The 13962-nt window shown below is 49.8% G+C and overlaps 1 protein-coding gene and 3 pseudogenes across 1 annotated transcript; 3 read left to right on the plus strand and 1 right to left on the minus strand.

Moving 5' to 3' along the window:
• Nucleotides 1-225: 225 nt before the first annotated feature.
• LOC136498048 (probable magnesium transporter NIPA4) lies at nt 226-6425 on the plus strand (annotated as a pseudogene).
• Nucleotides 6052-6863, plus strand: LOC136498049 (protein DMP7-like; annotated as a pseudogene).
• A 723-nt stretch (nt 6864-7586) lies between these two features.
• Nucleotides 7587-8900, minus strand: LOC136498050 (NAD(P)H-quinone oxidoreductase subunit N, chloroplastic-like). The gene is made up of 4 exons (XM_066493982.1): nt 8451-8900; nt 8197-8313; nt 8013-8098; nt 7587-7908 (listed from the first exon to the last, which is right to left on the minus strand). The coding sequence occupies exons 1-4, from the start codon at nt 8805-8807 to the stop codon at nt 7839-7841; spliced, it is 630 nt and encodes a 209-aa protein (XP_066350079.1). The 5' UTR covers nt 8808-8900; the 3' UTR covers nt 7587-7838.
• Nucleotides 8901-10883: 1983 nt separating this feature from the next.
• Nucleotides 10884-13106, plus strand: LOC136498525 (heat shock 70 kDa protein BIP5-like; annotated as a pseudogene).
• The last annotated feature ends 856 nt before the right edge of the window (nt 13107-13962 follow it).

Here is a 13962-nt window from a genome sequence, read left to right on the forward strand (position 1 = left end):
TTTTTCCATATATAAAAGAGCATACCTGGCACAGCCTTAAACTGCGGCTGCACTAGAATTTTGCCCAACGGCCCGACGTAGACCGGCCCAAGAAATACGCAGGCCCAAACGCGGGAACTGAGCTACCTGCACTCGCGGCGCACGTGAAATTTTTTAGGTGCCGTTTACCAGGCGAGCGAATTCACCGACGCTCCGGCTCGTTGCCTCGATGCCAAGCAAGCCTCGAGTCGGGAGCCAACAGCCAACTGCAACTGGCTAGCGCAAGTCATATCCGCGTGGCGTCGTGGACTCGGGGCACCAGTCTTCCATTCCATCTCTCTTCGCCGGCGTCACGGCCGCCGCCACCCTCCGCCTCCTCCCCCCAGCTCGAGTTTTGATCTCTCCTCCCGTTCTCCGCCCACGCAATCCCTGCCACCGCCGAATGCGGGACCCTCGCGTTTGGTGACTGACTGACCAACCCTGCCGCTGCTGGGTTAGTTGAGCGACCGCCTACCGGACCCCACGCCGCGCCCGGATCTCGCATGCGCCGCCGCCGCCGTCGTGCGATCTAGCGGCTGCGCGCTGCCCCTCAGGAGGGTAGGGCTTCTGGGGCCTGGTGTGGTCGGGCGGCGGATATGGCAACGGAGGCGTCCACCTCCGCGGCGGGCGGGAGCTGGGTAGAGGGGATGTCCGCGGACAACATCAAGGGGCTGGTGCTCGCGCTATCCTCCAGCTTCTTTATCGGGGCCAGCTTCATCGTCAAGAAGAAGGGGCTCAAGAAGGCCGGTGCGTCTGGCGTCCGCGCAGGTGACTTGCTTTGTCTCATCCCTTCCATTCCCATCGATCCAGACATTGCGTTGCTCCGTAGATCGTGGTGGCTGGGCTGTCTGCTGCTGCGTTTTCGATTTGATCTTAGAGGCGCTACGTGAGCGCGCAGAGGGCCGGCCTCGTGGCTCGGTTTTCGATTGGGCGTGGAATCCCCTTTCCCGTTCAGCGTTGAATGCCGTATGCGTGCTTCGGATCTGTGTTAGAGCGACAATTAGACAGTGTATACCTGAAGTTAGTTCAGATATTGTAATAAATTGTGTTGGCTAGGGAGTTGACCTGATTCGAGGTAGGTCATTTACAAGTAGCTGTGACTTGTGTGGCGGTTATATTCATGGTTTCATATTGTGCATTGTCTTTTGCTCATTTTTCTGAAAAAAAAGAACCTCCGTGCGACAACCTCTGCTTGTTGCACGCAGGTCCCACCTGCAGGCAAGGCGATCGAGCCGAGCAGTTAGATTTTTGAACGGTGTCGTATCACACGATTAGGTGGTGTCGCACGGAGGTCGCATAGAATTTTTTCCCCCATTTCTTATGCCATGCATTTGTTAGTTCAACAAAAGTTTGTTTAGTGACTGTTGCTTATCCACTGAGTACATAAATTCTAGATGCACTCCAGTTCGTGTAGGCTGGACTGTAGAAGGGAGGTGTGGTTTGGTACAAGGTGAAAAAGGGATTATTTGCTGGCTTGACTTTTATGAGGTTACCGTTGACTGGAAAATATGGCCGTGGATGTTCGACATGCAGTGCTTTCGAAGAGTTGGGTTTCGGTCACTCCATTTTAGGGATGTTCAGCTCTGAGATTTACCGGCAGATATTCTGTTCTCAGTCATTGACTTTGTTTACATTGGTGGTTAATTGCAGGTGTTGGTGGTTACTCTTACTTGTACGAACCATTATGGTGGGCAGGAATGATTACAAGTAGGTCACCTCTCATGCGAGTAGGCCTTCTGTTGTGCTAGTGCTGAATAATGTAATACTCCCTCCATATCAAATTGTAAGTCATTCCAAGAATCTTGGAAAGTCAAAGCTTCTCAAGTTTGACCAAAATTATAAAAAAAATTACAAAGATTTATAATATCAAATAGATATACTATAAAAATATAATTAACAAAGAATCTATTGGTACTTAGTTGATATCATAAATGTTATTATCTTATTATATAAACTTAGTCAAACTTGAGATGCTTTGACTCTCCAAGATTTTTGGAATGACTTACAATTTGGAATGGAGGGAGTAGTATTGATGATTCTTAGTGCTATTTTCCAGTGATTGTTGGAGAAGTGGCTAACTTTGCAGTGCAGCATATGCTTTTGCTCCTGCTATCTTGGTCACACCACTTGGTGCACTTAGCATCATAATTAGGTAAGAAATATAACACATGCTGCCTTGATGCTGCTTGTTATCCAAATGTCCTTTTGTTGCTTCGTTTTTCTAACATGATTCTCTCACAGTGCTGCTCTTGCAGACATTATGTTGAAGGAAAAGCTGCATATATTTGGTATACTTGGGTGTGTTCTTTGTGCTGTGGGTTCAACAACTATTGTACTTCATGCCCCTCAGGAGCGCGCAATTGAATCTGTAGCAGAAGTGTGGGATCTTGCTACTGAGCCAGGTACCCTCCTTTCTTACCCAATTAGTTGTTATCAAATATTAATTACGCCACTTTGGTATATTATCTCAGTAAGAGCTAATGCCATAAGTTTTGGTCTTGCAGCCTTTCTATCTTATGCTGTCATCGTTCTTGCTGCAACTTTTGTCCTCATATACTACTTTATTCCACAATATGGTCAGACACACATCATGGTCTATATTGGTGTTTGTTCCCTTGTAGGATCTCTGTCGGTATGTGTTTTACACATTCACTTGGCACTACTTCTCTCAATATGTATTTGTTGAGTGATTATTATGCTCTAATTCTCTTTCCCTTCAAAATGTGCTGGTGTTGGCAGGTTATGAGTGTGAAAGCTCTTGGAATAGCCTTGAAACTGACCTTTTCTGGCATGAACCAGCTAATTTATCCACAAACATGGTTGTTCACCATTGTTGTTGTTGCATGTATAGTAACACAGATGAACTATCTGAACAAGGTAATAGTGATTTTTCATTTTAATGGAATTTCAATGGTGCATAACTGCATATATAGTGAGCATTGAGTACATCAACATCAATTACTTTTGTGTCACATGTTTTCATGTTCTGCATGGAAGTAAGTAGCTACTGTGCTATCAGGACTGCAGGATATATCTATGCTTATTGAGTGCTCACTTGAATTCAAGGGCTAGTGGTCGAGTATCCATCTCTTGGTAGTTACATGAGTCGTAATGAATTGTTGATGTGAAACAAACTCCTATTTTAACATCTTATGCAATGCATATTATGAATTTATCATATTGGCCCATTGAGTAATTTGATAATTGGGTACCTTGCTCTTCTCCTGCTATTGTAATTGTTTTCTCCTTCTTGCGTTGTCTTAGATCCAAAAATTGTGGCTGTTACTACCAGATGATTTCATATTGTGTATTGTGCTCATTTTGGTTTTATAGCAAATCAGTGCAATACCCATTGTTGTAACCTGCAGAGCATGTACTATTACTACTGTCGATAATATGCCATAATAGACATTGCAATGCTATTAGGGTTAATATATCTCACCTGATCCTACTTTTATAGAATTCTGGTGTGGTACTTATCTATGTTGTTTGAAGGAGCATCCTAACTCTAGTGAACCAACTAAATTTAGTTTTTTTGTAGGCTCTTGACACTTTCAACACAGCAGTTGTATCACCGATATATTATACGATGTTCACGTCACTAACCATTTTGGCTAGTGTGATAATGTTCAAGGTAATGTTTTTTCTCTCTTTTTTGGCAACATTCAGTGCTTGTTTAGATCCAGGGTGTAAAGTTTTGGGGTGTCACATCGGATGTTACATGGGGGTGTCGCATGGGGTGTTCGGATACTAATAAAAAAACAAATTACAGAATCCGTCAGAAAACCGCGAGACGAATTTATTAAGCCTAATTAATCCGTCATTAGCACATGTGTTACTGTAGCACCACGTTGTCAAATCATGGACTAGTTAGGCTTAAAAGATTCGTCTCACAAAGTAGTCGCAATTTGTGCAATTAGTTATTTTTTAGTCTATATTTAATACTCCATGCATGTGTCCAAACATTCGATGTGATAGGGTGTAAAGTTTTGGGAGAGGAACTAAACAAGGCCTCAATGCAGTACACTTGTTGCCCTACTTTTCTATCTGCAAGTTGTTTGACATGGAATGATATGTGCTTGTTTAGATTAAAAGTATAGAGGGAAGCAACTTCTAGTGCTAGTTGTTACCTGCAGCTTCTAGTGGCAAAATTAGATTATCCTGTTCAAACTTTTTCAATTTATTACTCAACCTCAAATTTTGTGCCCAACATTTTTCAAGTGTCATCTTTGTTTTTTTCGAAAGGATAAACGAGCCTTGTAGGGACAGGATAGAAGTTAGGAATTGAATGTTTAAACACCTGTTTCTCATTAATTTCTCCATTCCTTCAATATTCACATCATATGCTGGGCCCTCGACCCCAGTGTCTCGAGTGACTTATCAGTAATACTGCTGATGTGCAGATCATGCTGAAATGCTTTGCTGCTTGCTTCAACATGAACCTGCTAGAACTTTTTTTAAGTGAGGGTGTACCCCATTTCCATTATCACAACAGAAATACAGAAGTCTGATACCCAGAAACAGATAAGAAAGAAGCGCAACGAAACCTCTCCTAGGACTAATCTACCTGATTCAAACAAACAGCCTAGGCTAGATGAGCTTGCTAGAACTTGTAGCTGTGTTAATTACTGGGAAGAGACTTAGTGTGCACACCGAAAAGAAAAGGTGCTGGAAATTCTGATAATCTGTTATATTGATAGCTGTAGTTTTAATAAGAGTACAGAAAATAGGCTTCTTAGGGCAGGACTTGTTTTTTGTCGCAAAAAAAAAAGGGTAGGACTTGTTTGATATTTGCTGCATGATGGCTTGAAAGGATGCTGGTTGATGGAAATGCGATGTTAGTGGTAGTTGATTGATGAAGAGCCCACAACAGAGGAGCAGGGGTTTATGGTGGCTGCCTGGCTGGTGGAGAAATAGAGAGATAAGGGTGCTGTTGGCCGATGGATTAATGCATGCTCTCAGATACCTCGTGCTACTGTACTCTCTCAAATTAACATGGTCTTCACAGATTGGTTATGAGATCCATTAGTTCATGACACATATTTAAGCTTGTGCTCCCAGAAATGACCATTTAACTTGAGTTCTGTTGTTGGCCTGGTTTAGCTGTTGACAGACAATGCTCCATGAATTGTTTCGTCATGTACTTATCCAGTTCAAGCCTTCGGGCATAGGTTGTCTGTATTCCCCCATACAGTTGTTAGTAGTTGCTGCTGTTCTTAGTGAAAATTCTTGACATTAGTAATTTATTATTGACAACTAAACTACTTGCATGCAGGACTGGGATCGTCAAAATCCAACTCAAATTGTAACAGAGATGTGTGGTTTTGTTACCATTCTTTCAGGGACATTTCTTCTCCACAAGACAAAAGACATGGTTGATGGTATGATATAATGCTCACCACTTCTCATTTGTTTCATCTGTGCCAAAACACACACACACACACACACACTAAACTTTGGTAATGTTTCACTCTGGTATCACAGGTCTCCCACCAACTCTACCTGTCCGGATTCCTAAACATGCGTACGACGCTTCTGAAGGAATTCCTCTTAGATCTGCTGCTGAAGGCATCCCACTTAGATCACCAAGGGCAACAGAATCATTTCGATCAACGCTATAATGCTTGGTGATCTGTGGCCATGCTCAGCCATTCTTTCATTTGATACACACCTTTGTAGATTGTGTTTTAGGATTCCAAAAGGTAAAGAAGCCACTCCCCTTGTAATTTTTTGAGACACCGGTGTAGAGTATTGGGGAACCTCTGTTATACATCTCGAAATGCCCAGAATGGGCTTAGATTCAGTTTTTGATACACACCACGGTGGCATACAAGACCCGTTTGCAGCGACACAGTAACTGTTGTATTCTTTGGATAGAAAATTAGAAGATAGGGAAAGAATCTGAAGAAGGCTCCTTGAAGAAACTTTGCCGCCCATCCACTTGTGGTCTGGTTGCTGATCTGCGTTTTTTGCAATTCATTCATCTTATGTTCGTTGCTTCTGTGCGAGGGGAAGGCACTTGCCTCGCTATTCATGCTGAAGCAATTCGTTTTCGTTCATGTCCAACTCAACTCGTCAAGAATGCCGGAAGGTGGATTCTTTTCAGCTGTCGCTCAGTTTAGCGGCTCTTTAGTTGAGCTTGTCAGAGCTCGTCTCATCCCGACCTTCCTCGCGCACTCTTCACCTCAACATCAATGGCGGAGAAGGAAGAAATGCAAGGTCCTCATTGACCAAGCGAGCAACGATGTCGCCGATCCACCACGCGAAGACGAGGATGAGAGGACGACGGCTCGTGGTCCTCAACCTGGTCCTCGGCGGCACGGCGCGCCTGAACGTGCTCCTCCCGACAGCCACGATCCTCGCGTTCGCCATCTTCGCCCCTCTCCTCACCGACGACGGCAAGTGCACCCGGCTGAACCGCATCCTGACCGCGGCCTTCGTCGTCCTGTGCGCCGCGTCCTGCGTCTTCTTCACGCTCACCGACAGCTTCCGCTCAGCCTCGGGCCGCCTCCGGTACGGCGTCGCCACGCCCACGGGCATCCGCACGTTCTGCTGCGGCGGCGGCAGCCACCGGAGGAGGAAGGGGCTGAGGGAGCCGGAGCGGTCAAGGCTGCGGTGGTCGGACCTGTTCCACACCACGCTGGCGCTGGTGGCGTTCGTGACGTTCGCCGCCTCGCACCACGACGTGGTCCTGTGCTACTACCCCGGCGTGCCCCGGAAGGTCGTCAACACCGTGACGCTCGCGATCGGCTTCGTGGTGAGCCTCCTGTGCTGTTCCCGTCCAGGAGGAAGGCATCGGCTACCCTTTCCTGCTCCGCACCGACCTCGTGTACCTGCGCCGCTGAAAACTTAGCAGGCCGGCCGGCCGGCGTGCCGGACAAGTGTGCGCCGCCTGTCTAATTATCTGAAGTCTGAACGCGTTGCGTGCGACCGTGATCTGTACTTGAATTCACATATATGGAAAATTTTCGGAAACGCTATACGTCAACCGTATGATTTATTTGTCACTCTCAACCGAATTTTTCAGCATTGGATCTAACTCGGGCCCAAGAACTGCCGCCGGATCTACCGCCTGCGTCATGCCACCCCCGCCTTTTGAGTGTTGGATCTGATCGATCGCGTTTTGTCTCGTCTCTGGGTGGACTCGCAGCACGTGTGCAGCCCGGGGTATGGCGCGCGCATCGGCCTCCACGCCGCGACCTCGTCGGCGATGATGATAAAGCAGCTGCAGCAACTCACGCCGACGCAACCGCCACAGCAGCAACAACAACAAATGTGGCAGTACCAGCCGAGGCCGGACGCTACGCCTTCCCCGGTGTCGGCGTCGGTGTCGGCAGCGTGGCGCGGCATTTTGAAATTTTGTGAAGATTTTGTTTTTTTTTAATTTTGTGAAGAATTTGTGAATAATTTGATATATATTTCTTTGATGTCTGGAATCCATAGAAATAATTTGTATTTTTGTTTGAAAATTTTAGCATATATTTGTGTTATTTCTAACTTATATCACTCTGTCCAAAAAATTATACTGAAGAAACTATTGTAAATATAGTAATAAGACTGTGTAAATATAGCTAGAAGACAGTGTAATTTTATAGGAAAAATTCAGTTGACAGGAGGGGCAAAAACAACTTAATCTCACCTAGACATATCCAAATTTTTACATGGTTTGCAAGTGGTTCTCTTCTGAATTTTGTGCCAAAATGTATGCACATCTTTATTAATTGCCTCTCTCATTCAGTGCAAAGCTGCAAGAATGGCAGGGAGAGATCTCCCAGAAGCAATTTGAGTGTAGCTGTAGTTGCCCCAGACATGTTGCTTGATCATTCTTCCGCGTCCGGGTTCGGCTCAAGGCCTGCAATTTGCTTCAGTGGCTTCCAAACAAAACTTCTCCTGCACGCGTCCAACAGGATCATGTAATAATAGTTTAGCCACAAGTGCTCCCGTGTTGTGGGAAATTGAACATGGAGAATTGGAGATAGAAGAAACGCATGTACCAGTTGCTGACTTCTGCGATCACCCTGACTTTGGGGCGGATGTCTGGGAGCATGGCCAGGAACTGCAGCTCGGCCTTGGACAGAACCTGCATACATATCAGAGGCCAAAAGAAGAGGTTCAAGAACAGAGTACTCAGTAAAAAAAGTCCCGATCGATGGAGGTGAGTGCAAGCAGCCACTGCACCTTGGCTTCCATGATCCAGACGACGAGGCCTTTGGCGTCCGGGTGCAGCAGGCTGAGCCTGTAGTCCACCTCCGGCGGGAAGTACCACCGCGCCACCGGCTGCCTGCCGAGGCTAGGCTGCAGTCACGGCACCACTCCGATCGAGTCAGTTCTTCGATCGGCCGCTCCCCGTTGGCGCCGCCGCCGACCAATGGTCACGGAACAACAACAGCAAGAACAAAGAAAGAACAAAAAAAAAAGACGTGCGTACGTACCGGGCAGACGGGGTGGACCTTGGTGAGCGTGGTCTCCGGATCGCCGAGCCCCCGCGCGGAGAGGTCGAGGAAGTAGTAGCCCTGGTAGCGGAGGCGGTTGAGGTAGCGGCCCTCGTAGCCACCCTCGTGCGGCGGGTAGATGGCCAGCGCCTTGTGCTTCTCAACGTCGTCCAGCCATTTGCCCAGGTCCGGCCGCACCAGGTCCCCGCCCACGAAGTCCAACAACGAGCTGCGCACGGACACCACCCCCCGGCCGCCCCGCGGCACGCCGCGCCGGCCGCTGAGGAGCGACGGCGTCGGGACCGGGGACACGGACACGGACACCGCGCGCGCCGCCGCCGCCGCTGCCGACCACATCCTGCTGCCTCTGCCTGCGGCCGTGCGTGTGAGTGGGTGGGAGTGGGAGTCGCTTGCTTTTGAGCCTGTGGCGGGAAGATGGCTTGCGGTGAAGTGGGGAGGGGTCGCGGATAAGTCGCATTAGAATATTCTCTAGCTAGCTGAAAACATTATGGAGGTAATCTATAGAGTAATCTATAGCTAAAGGCTTCTATAGTCCTATGAATTGTCCATAAGAAATAAACAAATAATTCTTCTCTCTAACACAAAAGCTGCCTATATAGACCACCTAGTTCATATATTGTCGGGTTCATAAATCCGGGGTTCCTAATGGGCCTGCTTCCCAGCAAAAGCTCGGCCCAGCAGACGACGTTGTGAATGACGCGCAACTTTTGGGCCGGCCTAGAGACCTAACGATAGGCCGGAAGAGCGATTCAGTCTCTGACCAGAGGGCCTGGCCAAGGAGGGGATGACGCTCGCTTCTGACTCCGACCCGTCTCTTTGACGGGAAGGCCTGACCAAAGAGGGGACGACGCTCGCTTCCGACTCCAACCCGCCTCTCCGACCGGAAGGTCTGGCCAAGGAGGGGACGGCGCTCGCTTACAACTCCGACCCGCCTCTCCGACAGGAAGGCCTGGCCAAGGAGGGAACAATGCTCGCTTCCGACTTAAACCGCCTCTCCGACCGAAAGTGCACCGAACCTCTGCTTACAACTCTTTCTCCAACTGACGCGGTCGGAGTCGACTGGGAACGACCGAACGGGGACGCCTGCTCGGTAAGGACCCAAGAATCAGACGGAGCAGATAAGGCAAGGCGCTCAAGTCAACCGCAATACCGAAGACCGTACCCTATACACCTGCAGGGACAGTACTGTCAGGCCGTGCCAGAGGAGTACTTTGCGACCTTTCAGACATATCAGAACACGAACAGTATTGTGGGCGCCGACATTTGTCCTACAGTATGATAGGCGTCGACATTTGCTATACCAGAAGAACACGATGGAGCCTACCACATGCATCTGGGCGTCAACAGTATTGTGGACGCCGACAAACCATCTTGTACCCGACGGCGTGGACAACAAGACTAGGGCACGCACACACACTCTCTCTCTCACTTGTAAGGCCATCCCCTTCACCTATAAAGGGGGATACGCTCTCTCCTAAAAAGGACGATCGATTACGAAGGGATCAATTCTGACTCTCTCTCTCTCTGCTGGCTTTAGGTATTCTGAGCACTAGAACAGCTTCATTGCTCTAGAACTCTAAAGCTACACAGAGCGTGCGTTCCAATACTTAGTGCACGTAGGAGCTCCCGTCACTCTCGGCCCTTCGGTCCAGGGTCCGACCGGACCTCTAACACCCCCATCTTATTCCCACTTGTTTGGAACCCCACAGCAAACTTCGAGCACCTGGGCTCAGGAATAAAGTCACCGACCGACTCAAACTGGACGTAGGGCACGTTGCCTGAACCAGTATAAGCCCTGTGTCATTGAGTGCTATGCCACATCCGATCACAACGTACGGCAAAACGATAAATATTTACTTGTTGGTCACTTTTCGCACCGACATATACATTATGGCAACAACCATAACTATAGCCTACTGCCACAAAATCTGCCCATATAATGCCTTCCCCCCCCTCTAACACGTCATAGTCGTCTCCTGACCGCCCGATCAGAAACATGAACGGCTCATATCACGCGGTCGACGTGTCTAACACGCGTTGGCCAACGCACGTTGCTGCGAGTCAGACACCGCCTCCGATTCAGCCAACCTTAGAAATTGGGACTCGCCCCACAGGTGGCTTTATATACCGGCGCGGGCGTGGCGTGTACCCAACCCACGTCCTCGTCTCGTTTCGTGTGTTACCAACATCACAACACGACGAGAGCTACGACAACGCGATGGCTCGAGGAGGGTGGAAGTTGTTGTTTGCGCTGTTGGTCGCCGGGCTGCTTCTTGTGGCCCCGTCCTATGCAGCGGCGGCCGGTGAAGGAGCCGGCGGCACCGCGGTCGGCATTGACCTAGGCACCACCTACTCGTGCGTCGGCGTCTACCGGTAAGATCGTGTCGAGATCATCGCCAACGACCAGGGCAACTGGATCACCCCCTCATGGGTCGCCTTCACCGACGGCGGCGAGCGCCTCATCGGCGAGGCCGCCAAGAACCAGGCGGTGGCCAACCCAGAGCGCACCATCTACGACGCCAAGCGGCGCCGTGCTGCAGCGAGACATGAAGTTGTTGTCCTACGTGGTCGTCGAGAGGAACGGGAAGCCGCATGTGCGGGTCCAGGTGAGAGAAGGACGACGTGCGCGAGTTCAGCCCTGAGGAGGTCAGCGCCATGGTGCTCACCAAGATGAAGGAGACGGCCGAGGCCTACCTCGGCGAGAAGGTCATAGACGCCGTCGTCACCGTCCCGGCCTACTTCGACGATGGGCAGCGCCAGGGCACCAAGGACGCTGGCCTTATCGCTGGGCTCAATGTGCTACGCATAATCAACGAGCCCACCGCGGCGGCCATCGCCTACGGCATCGACGAGAAGGGCCCTCCAATCGGGGCGAGGTGCTCCTCATGCGGAGGATGGGCTTTGCACCGCCAGCAGCTCCAATCTCATCCGCGTCCAAGCGAGCATACGAAGACTTATTCGCAAGGAACTTGACGTCGAGTGAAGTGGAAGCACTGGACATGTTGTTCCCAGCGACCAATGCTAGGGCTGGTAGAAGACTCTTCTTGGATGATGGAGCAAGGTCGCGTGGCTTGTAGCGGAGACGCCCAGCTCCGTAGGTTACTGCGCTGCTCTTAGTTCGGTCGTTTAATTTTATGTAATATCGAAGTTCGAAACAGTCTGTTAGGAAGGTCCAATCATGATTTCCTTTATCGGCCATCACAACTGTAATATCTCCTAGGACGCTCATTAGAAGCATGTCGTGTGTATAGTTAAACTCTTCTTCTTAATTACAATGATACGCAAATCTTTTGCGTATTAGAGAAGAAAAAAAGACGAGAAGGGCCCAGAGAAGAAGGTGCTCGTGTTCGACCTCGGCGGCGGCACGTTCGACGTCAGCATCCTGGCCATCGACAACGGCGTCTTCGAGGTGCTCGCCACCAACGGCGACACCCACCTCGGAGGCGAGGACTTCGACCAGCGCGTCATGGATTACTTCATCAAGCTCATCAGGCGCAAGCACGGCCGGGACATCTCCAGGCGACGCCCGCGCGCTGGGGAAGCTTCGCCGCGAGTGCGAGCGCGCCAAGCGAGCGCTCAGCAACTAGCACCAGGTGCGCGTGGAGATCGAGGCGCTCTTCGACGGCGTCGACATATCGGAGCAGCTCGCCAGGGCGCGCTTCGAGGAGCTCAACAGCGACCTGTTCCGGAAGACGATGGTGCCGGTGAAGAAGGCCATGGCGGACGCCCGGCTGCAGAAGAGCGACATCGACGAGATCGTGCTCGGCGGCGGCAGCACCAGGATTCCCAAGTTGCAGCAGCTGCTCAAGGACTACTTCAACGGCAAGGAGCCCAGCAGAGGAGTCAACCCCGACGAGGCCGTCGCGTACGGCGCGCCGTCCAGGGCGGTATCCTCAGCGGGCACGCCAAAGATGATATGGTTGTCATCGACGTTGCGACGCTGACTCTGGACATGGAGACCGTGGGTGGGGGTGATGACCAAGCTTATCCCGAGGAACACGGTGATTCCGACGAAAAAGACGCAGGTGTTCACCACGTACCAGGACAGGCAGACCACCGTGACCATCATGGTGTTCCAGGGCGAGCACAGCATGACCAAGGACAACAAGCTGCTCGGCAAGTTTGACCTCTCTGGGATCCCACCGGCGCCAAGGGGCACGCCGCAGATCGAGGTGACCTTCGAGGTGGACGTGAACGGCATCCTCCACGTGAAGGCGGCGGACAAGGGCACCGGCAGGTCGGAGAAGGTCACCATCACGAGCGACGCCCGCCGACTCAGCCAGGAGGAGATCGACCGGATGGTGCACGAGGCGGAGGAGTTTGCAGAGGAGGACCGGAAGGCGAGGGAGCGGGTCGACAGCGCGCAACAAGCTAGAGACTTACGTCTACCAGGTGAAGAGCGCGGTGGACGATAGCAACATGGCCGACAAGATGGACGCCGACGAGACGAAGGTGGAGGAGGCAGTCAGGGAGGCGAACGAGTGGATCGACGTGAACTCGGATGCCGACAAGGACTACGAGGAGAAGCTCATGGAGCTAGAGAACTTGTGCAGCCCTGTCATCTCGGCTGTGTACCAGAGGTCCGGCGGTGCACCGTCAGACACCTACGATGAGGATGACCATGATGAGCTTTAGGGACTAGATTAGATTGTCAGCATTAGCTAGCTCTTAATATAGTTCTGTGTCTTTCCTTTACAGTAGCCAGTAGTAATTTCAATTTGTAATCTCCATCTAGTTATTATTATTATTTCTTTTATGACAAAGTTGAAATTATGTGCTCTATTTTTCCTAACGAAGATTTAAAGCAGTCCAAATAGGAGAACACATCAATCTCCCCACACGAGACTAACGAGCAGCATTAACTTTTACACACAGACGTACAGTGGAAAATACTCTGTGGAATTTCCCCATGATGTCGGAAAAAAACCAAAAGCATTGTGACCAAAAACCACTGTTCGCCTACACGGCCGTGTAGCCCGTGTACACGCCGTGTACACGCTACACGGTGGTGCGCCGTTTCCGTCCGTTTCCGTTTAATCGTCCGTTTACCCCGTTTAATTGACCGTTTAGCCCGTTTAGTGGACCGTTTAGCCCGAATAATAGCTAAACGGTAGGTGACCGACTGTTTACCGTTTAGCGTTTAGGAAAACACTGCCAAAAACAGAGGGCAGCCAAACACTGCACTAACTGAATATTTTTTGAACTAACTGATACTGCTGTTTTACGATGAACCTTTCGTCCTTTGGCAACTAGGTTTTCAATTGCTTTATCTTGGAGATCAGTACATCACATACACAGTTTAGATTTTCCATTTAGCATTTCTAGTCATAAAGTAGAATGTCATGCAATGGCCATCTTTGTCAGTAGTCCAATGAAATTCCATAATCATTTCCTCAAGTTTAGTAAAAAATAGTTTTGCGCTAAAGTCCTACTCATTAGATCAGATAATTCATACAAAAAGAACAAAACTAAGAGATTTCAGACAACGAAC

The sequence above is a fragment of the Miscanthus floridulus genome, chromosome 12 (genome assembly GCF_019320115.1).
Source record: "Miscanthus floridulus cultivar M001 chromosome 12, ASM1932011v1, whole genome shotgun sequence".
Lineage (NCBI taxonomy): Eukaryota > Viridiplantae > Streptophyta > Magnoliopsida > Poales > Poaceae > Miscanthus > Miscanthus floridulus.

Coding starts and splice junctions, on each gene's coding strand:
- LOC136498050 (XM_066493982.1), bottom strand. CDS start 8,807: ATGTGGTCGGCAGCGGCGGCGGCGGCGCGCGCGGTGTCCGTGTCCGTG. Junction 8,099..8,196: donor TCTGGATCATGGAAGCCAAG/GTGCAGTGGCTG, acceptor ATATGTATGCAG/GTTCTGTCCAAGGCCGAGCT. Junction 7,909..8,012: donor ATCGCAGAAGTCAGCAACTG/GTACATGCGTTT, acceptor GGACGCGTGCAG/GAGAAGTTTTGTTTGGAAGC.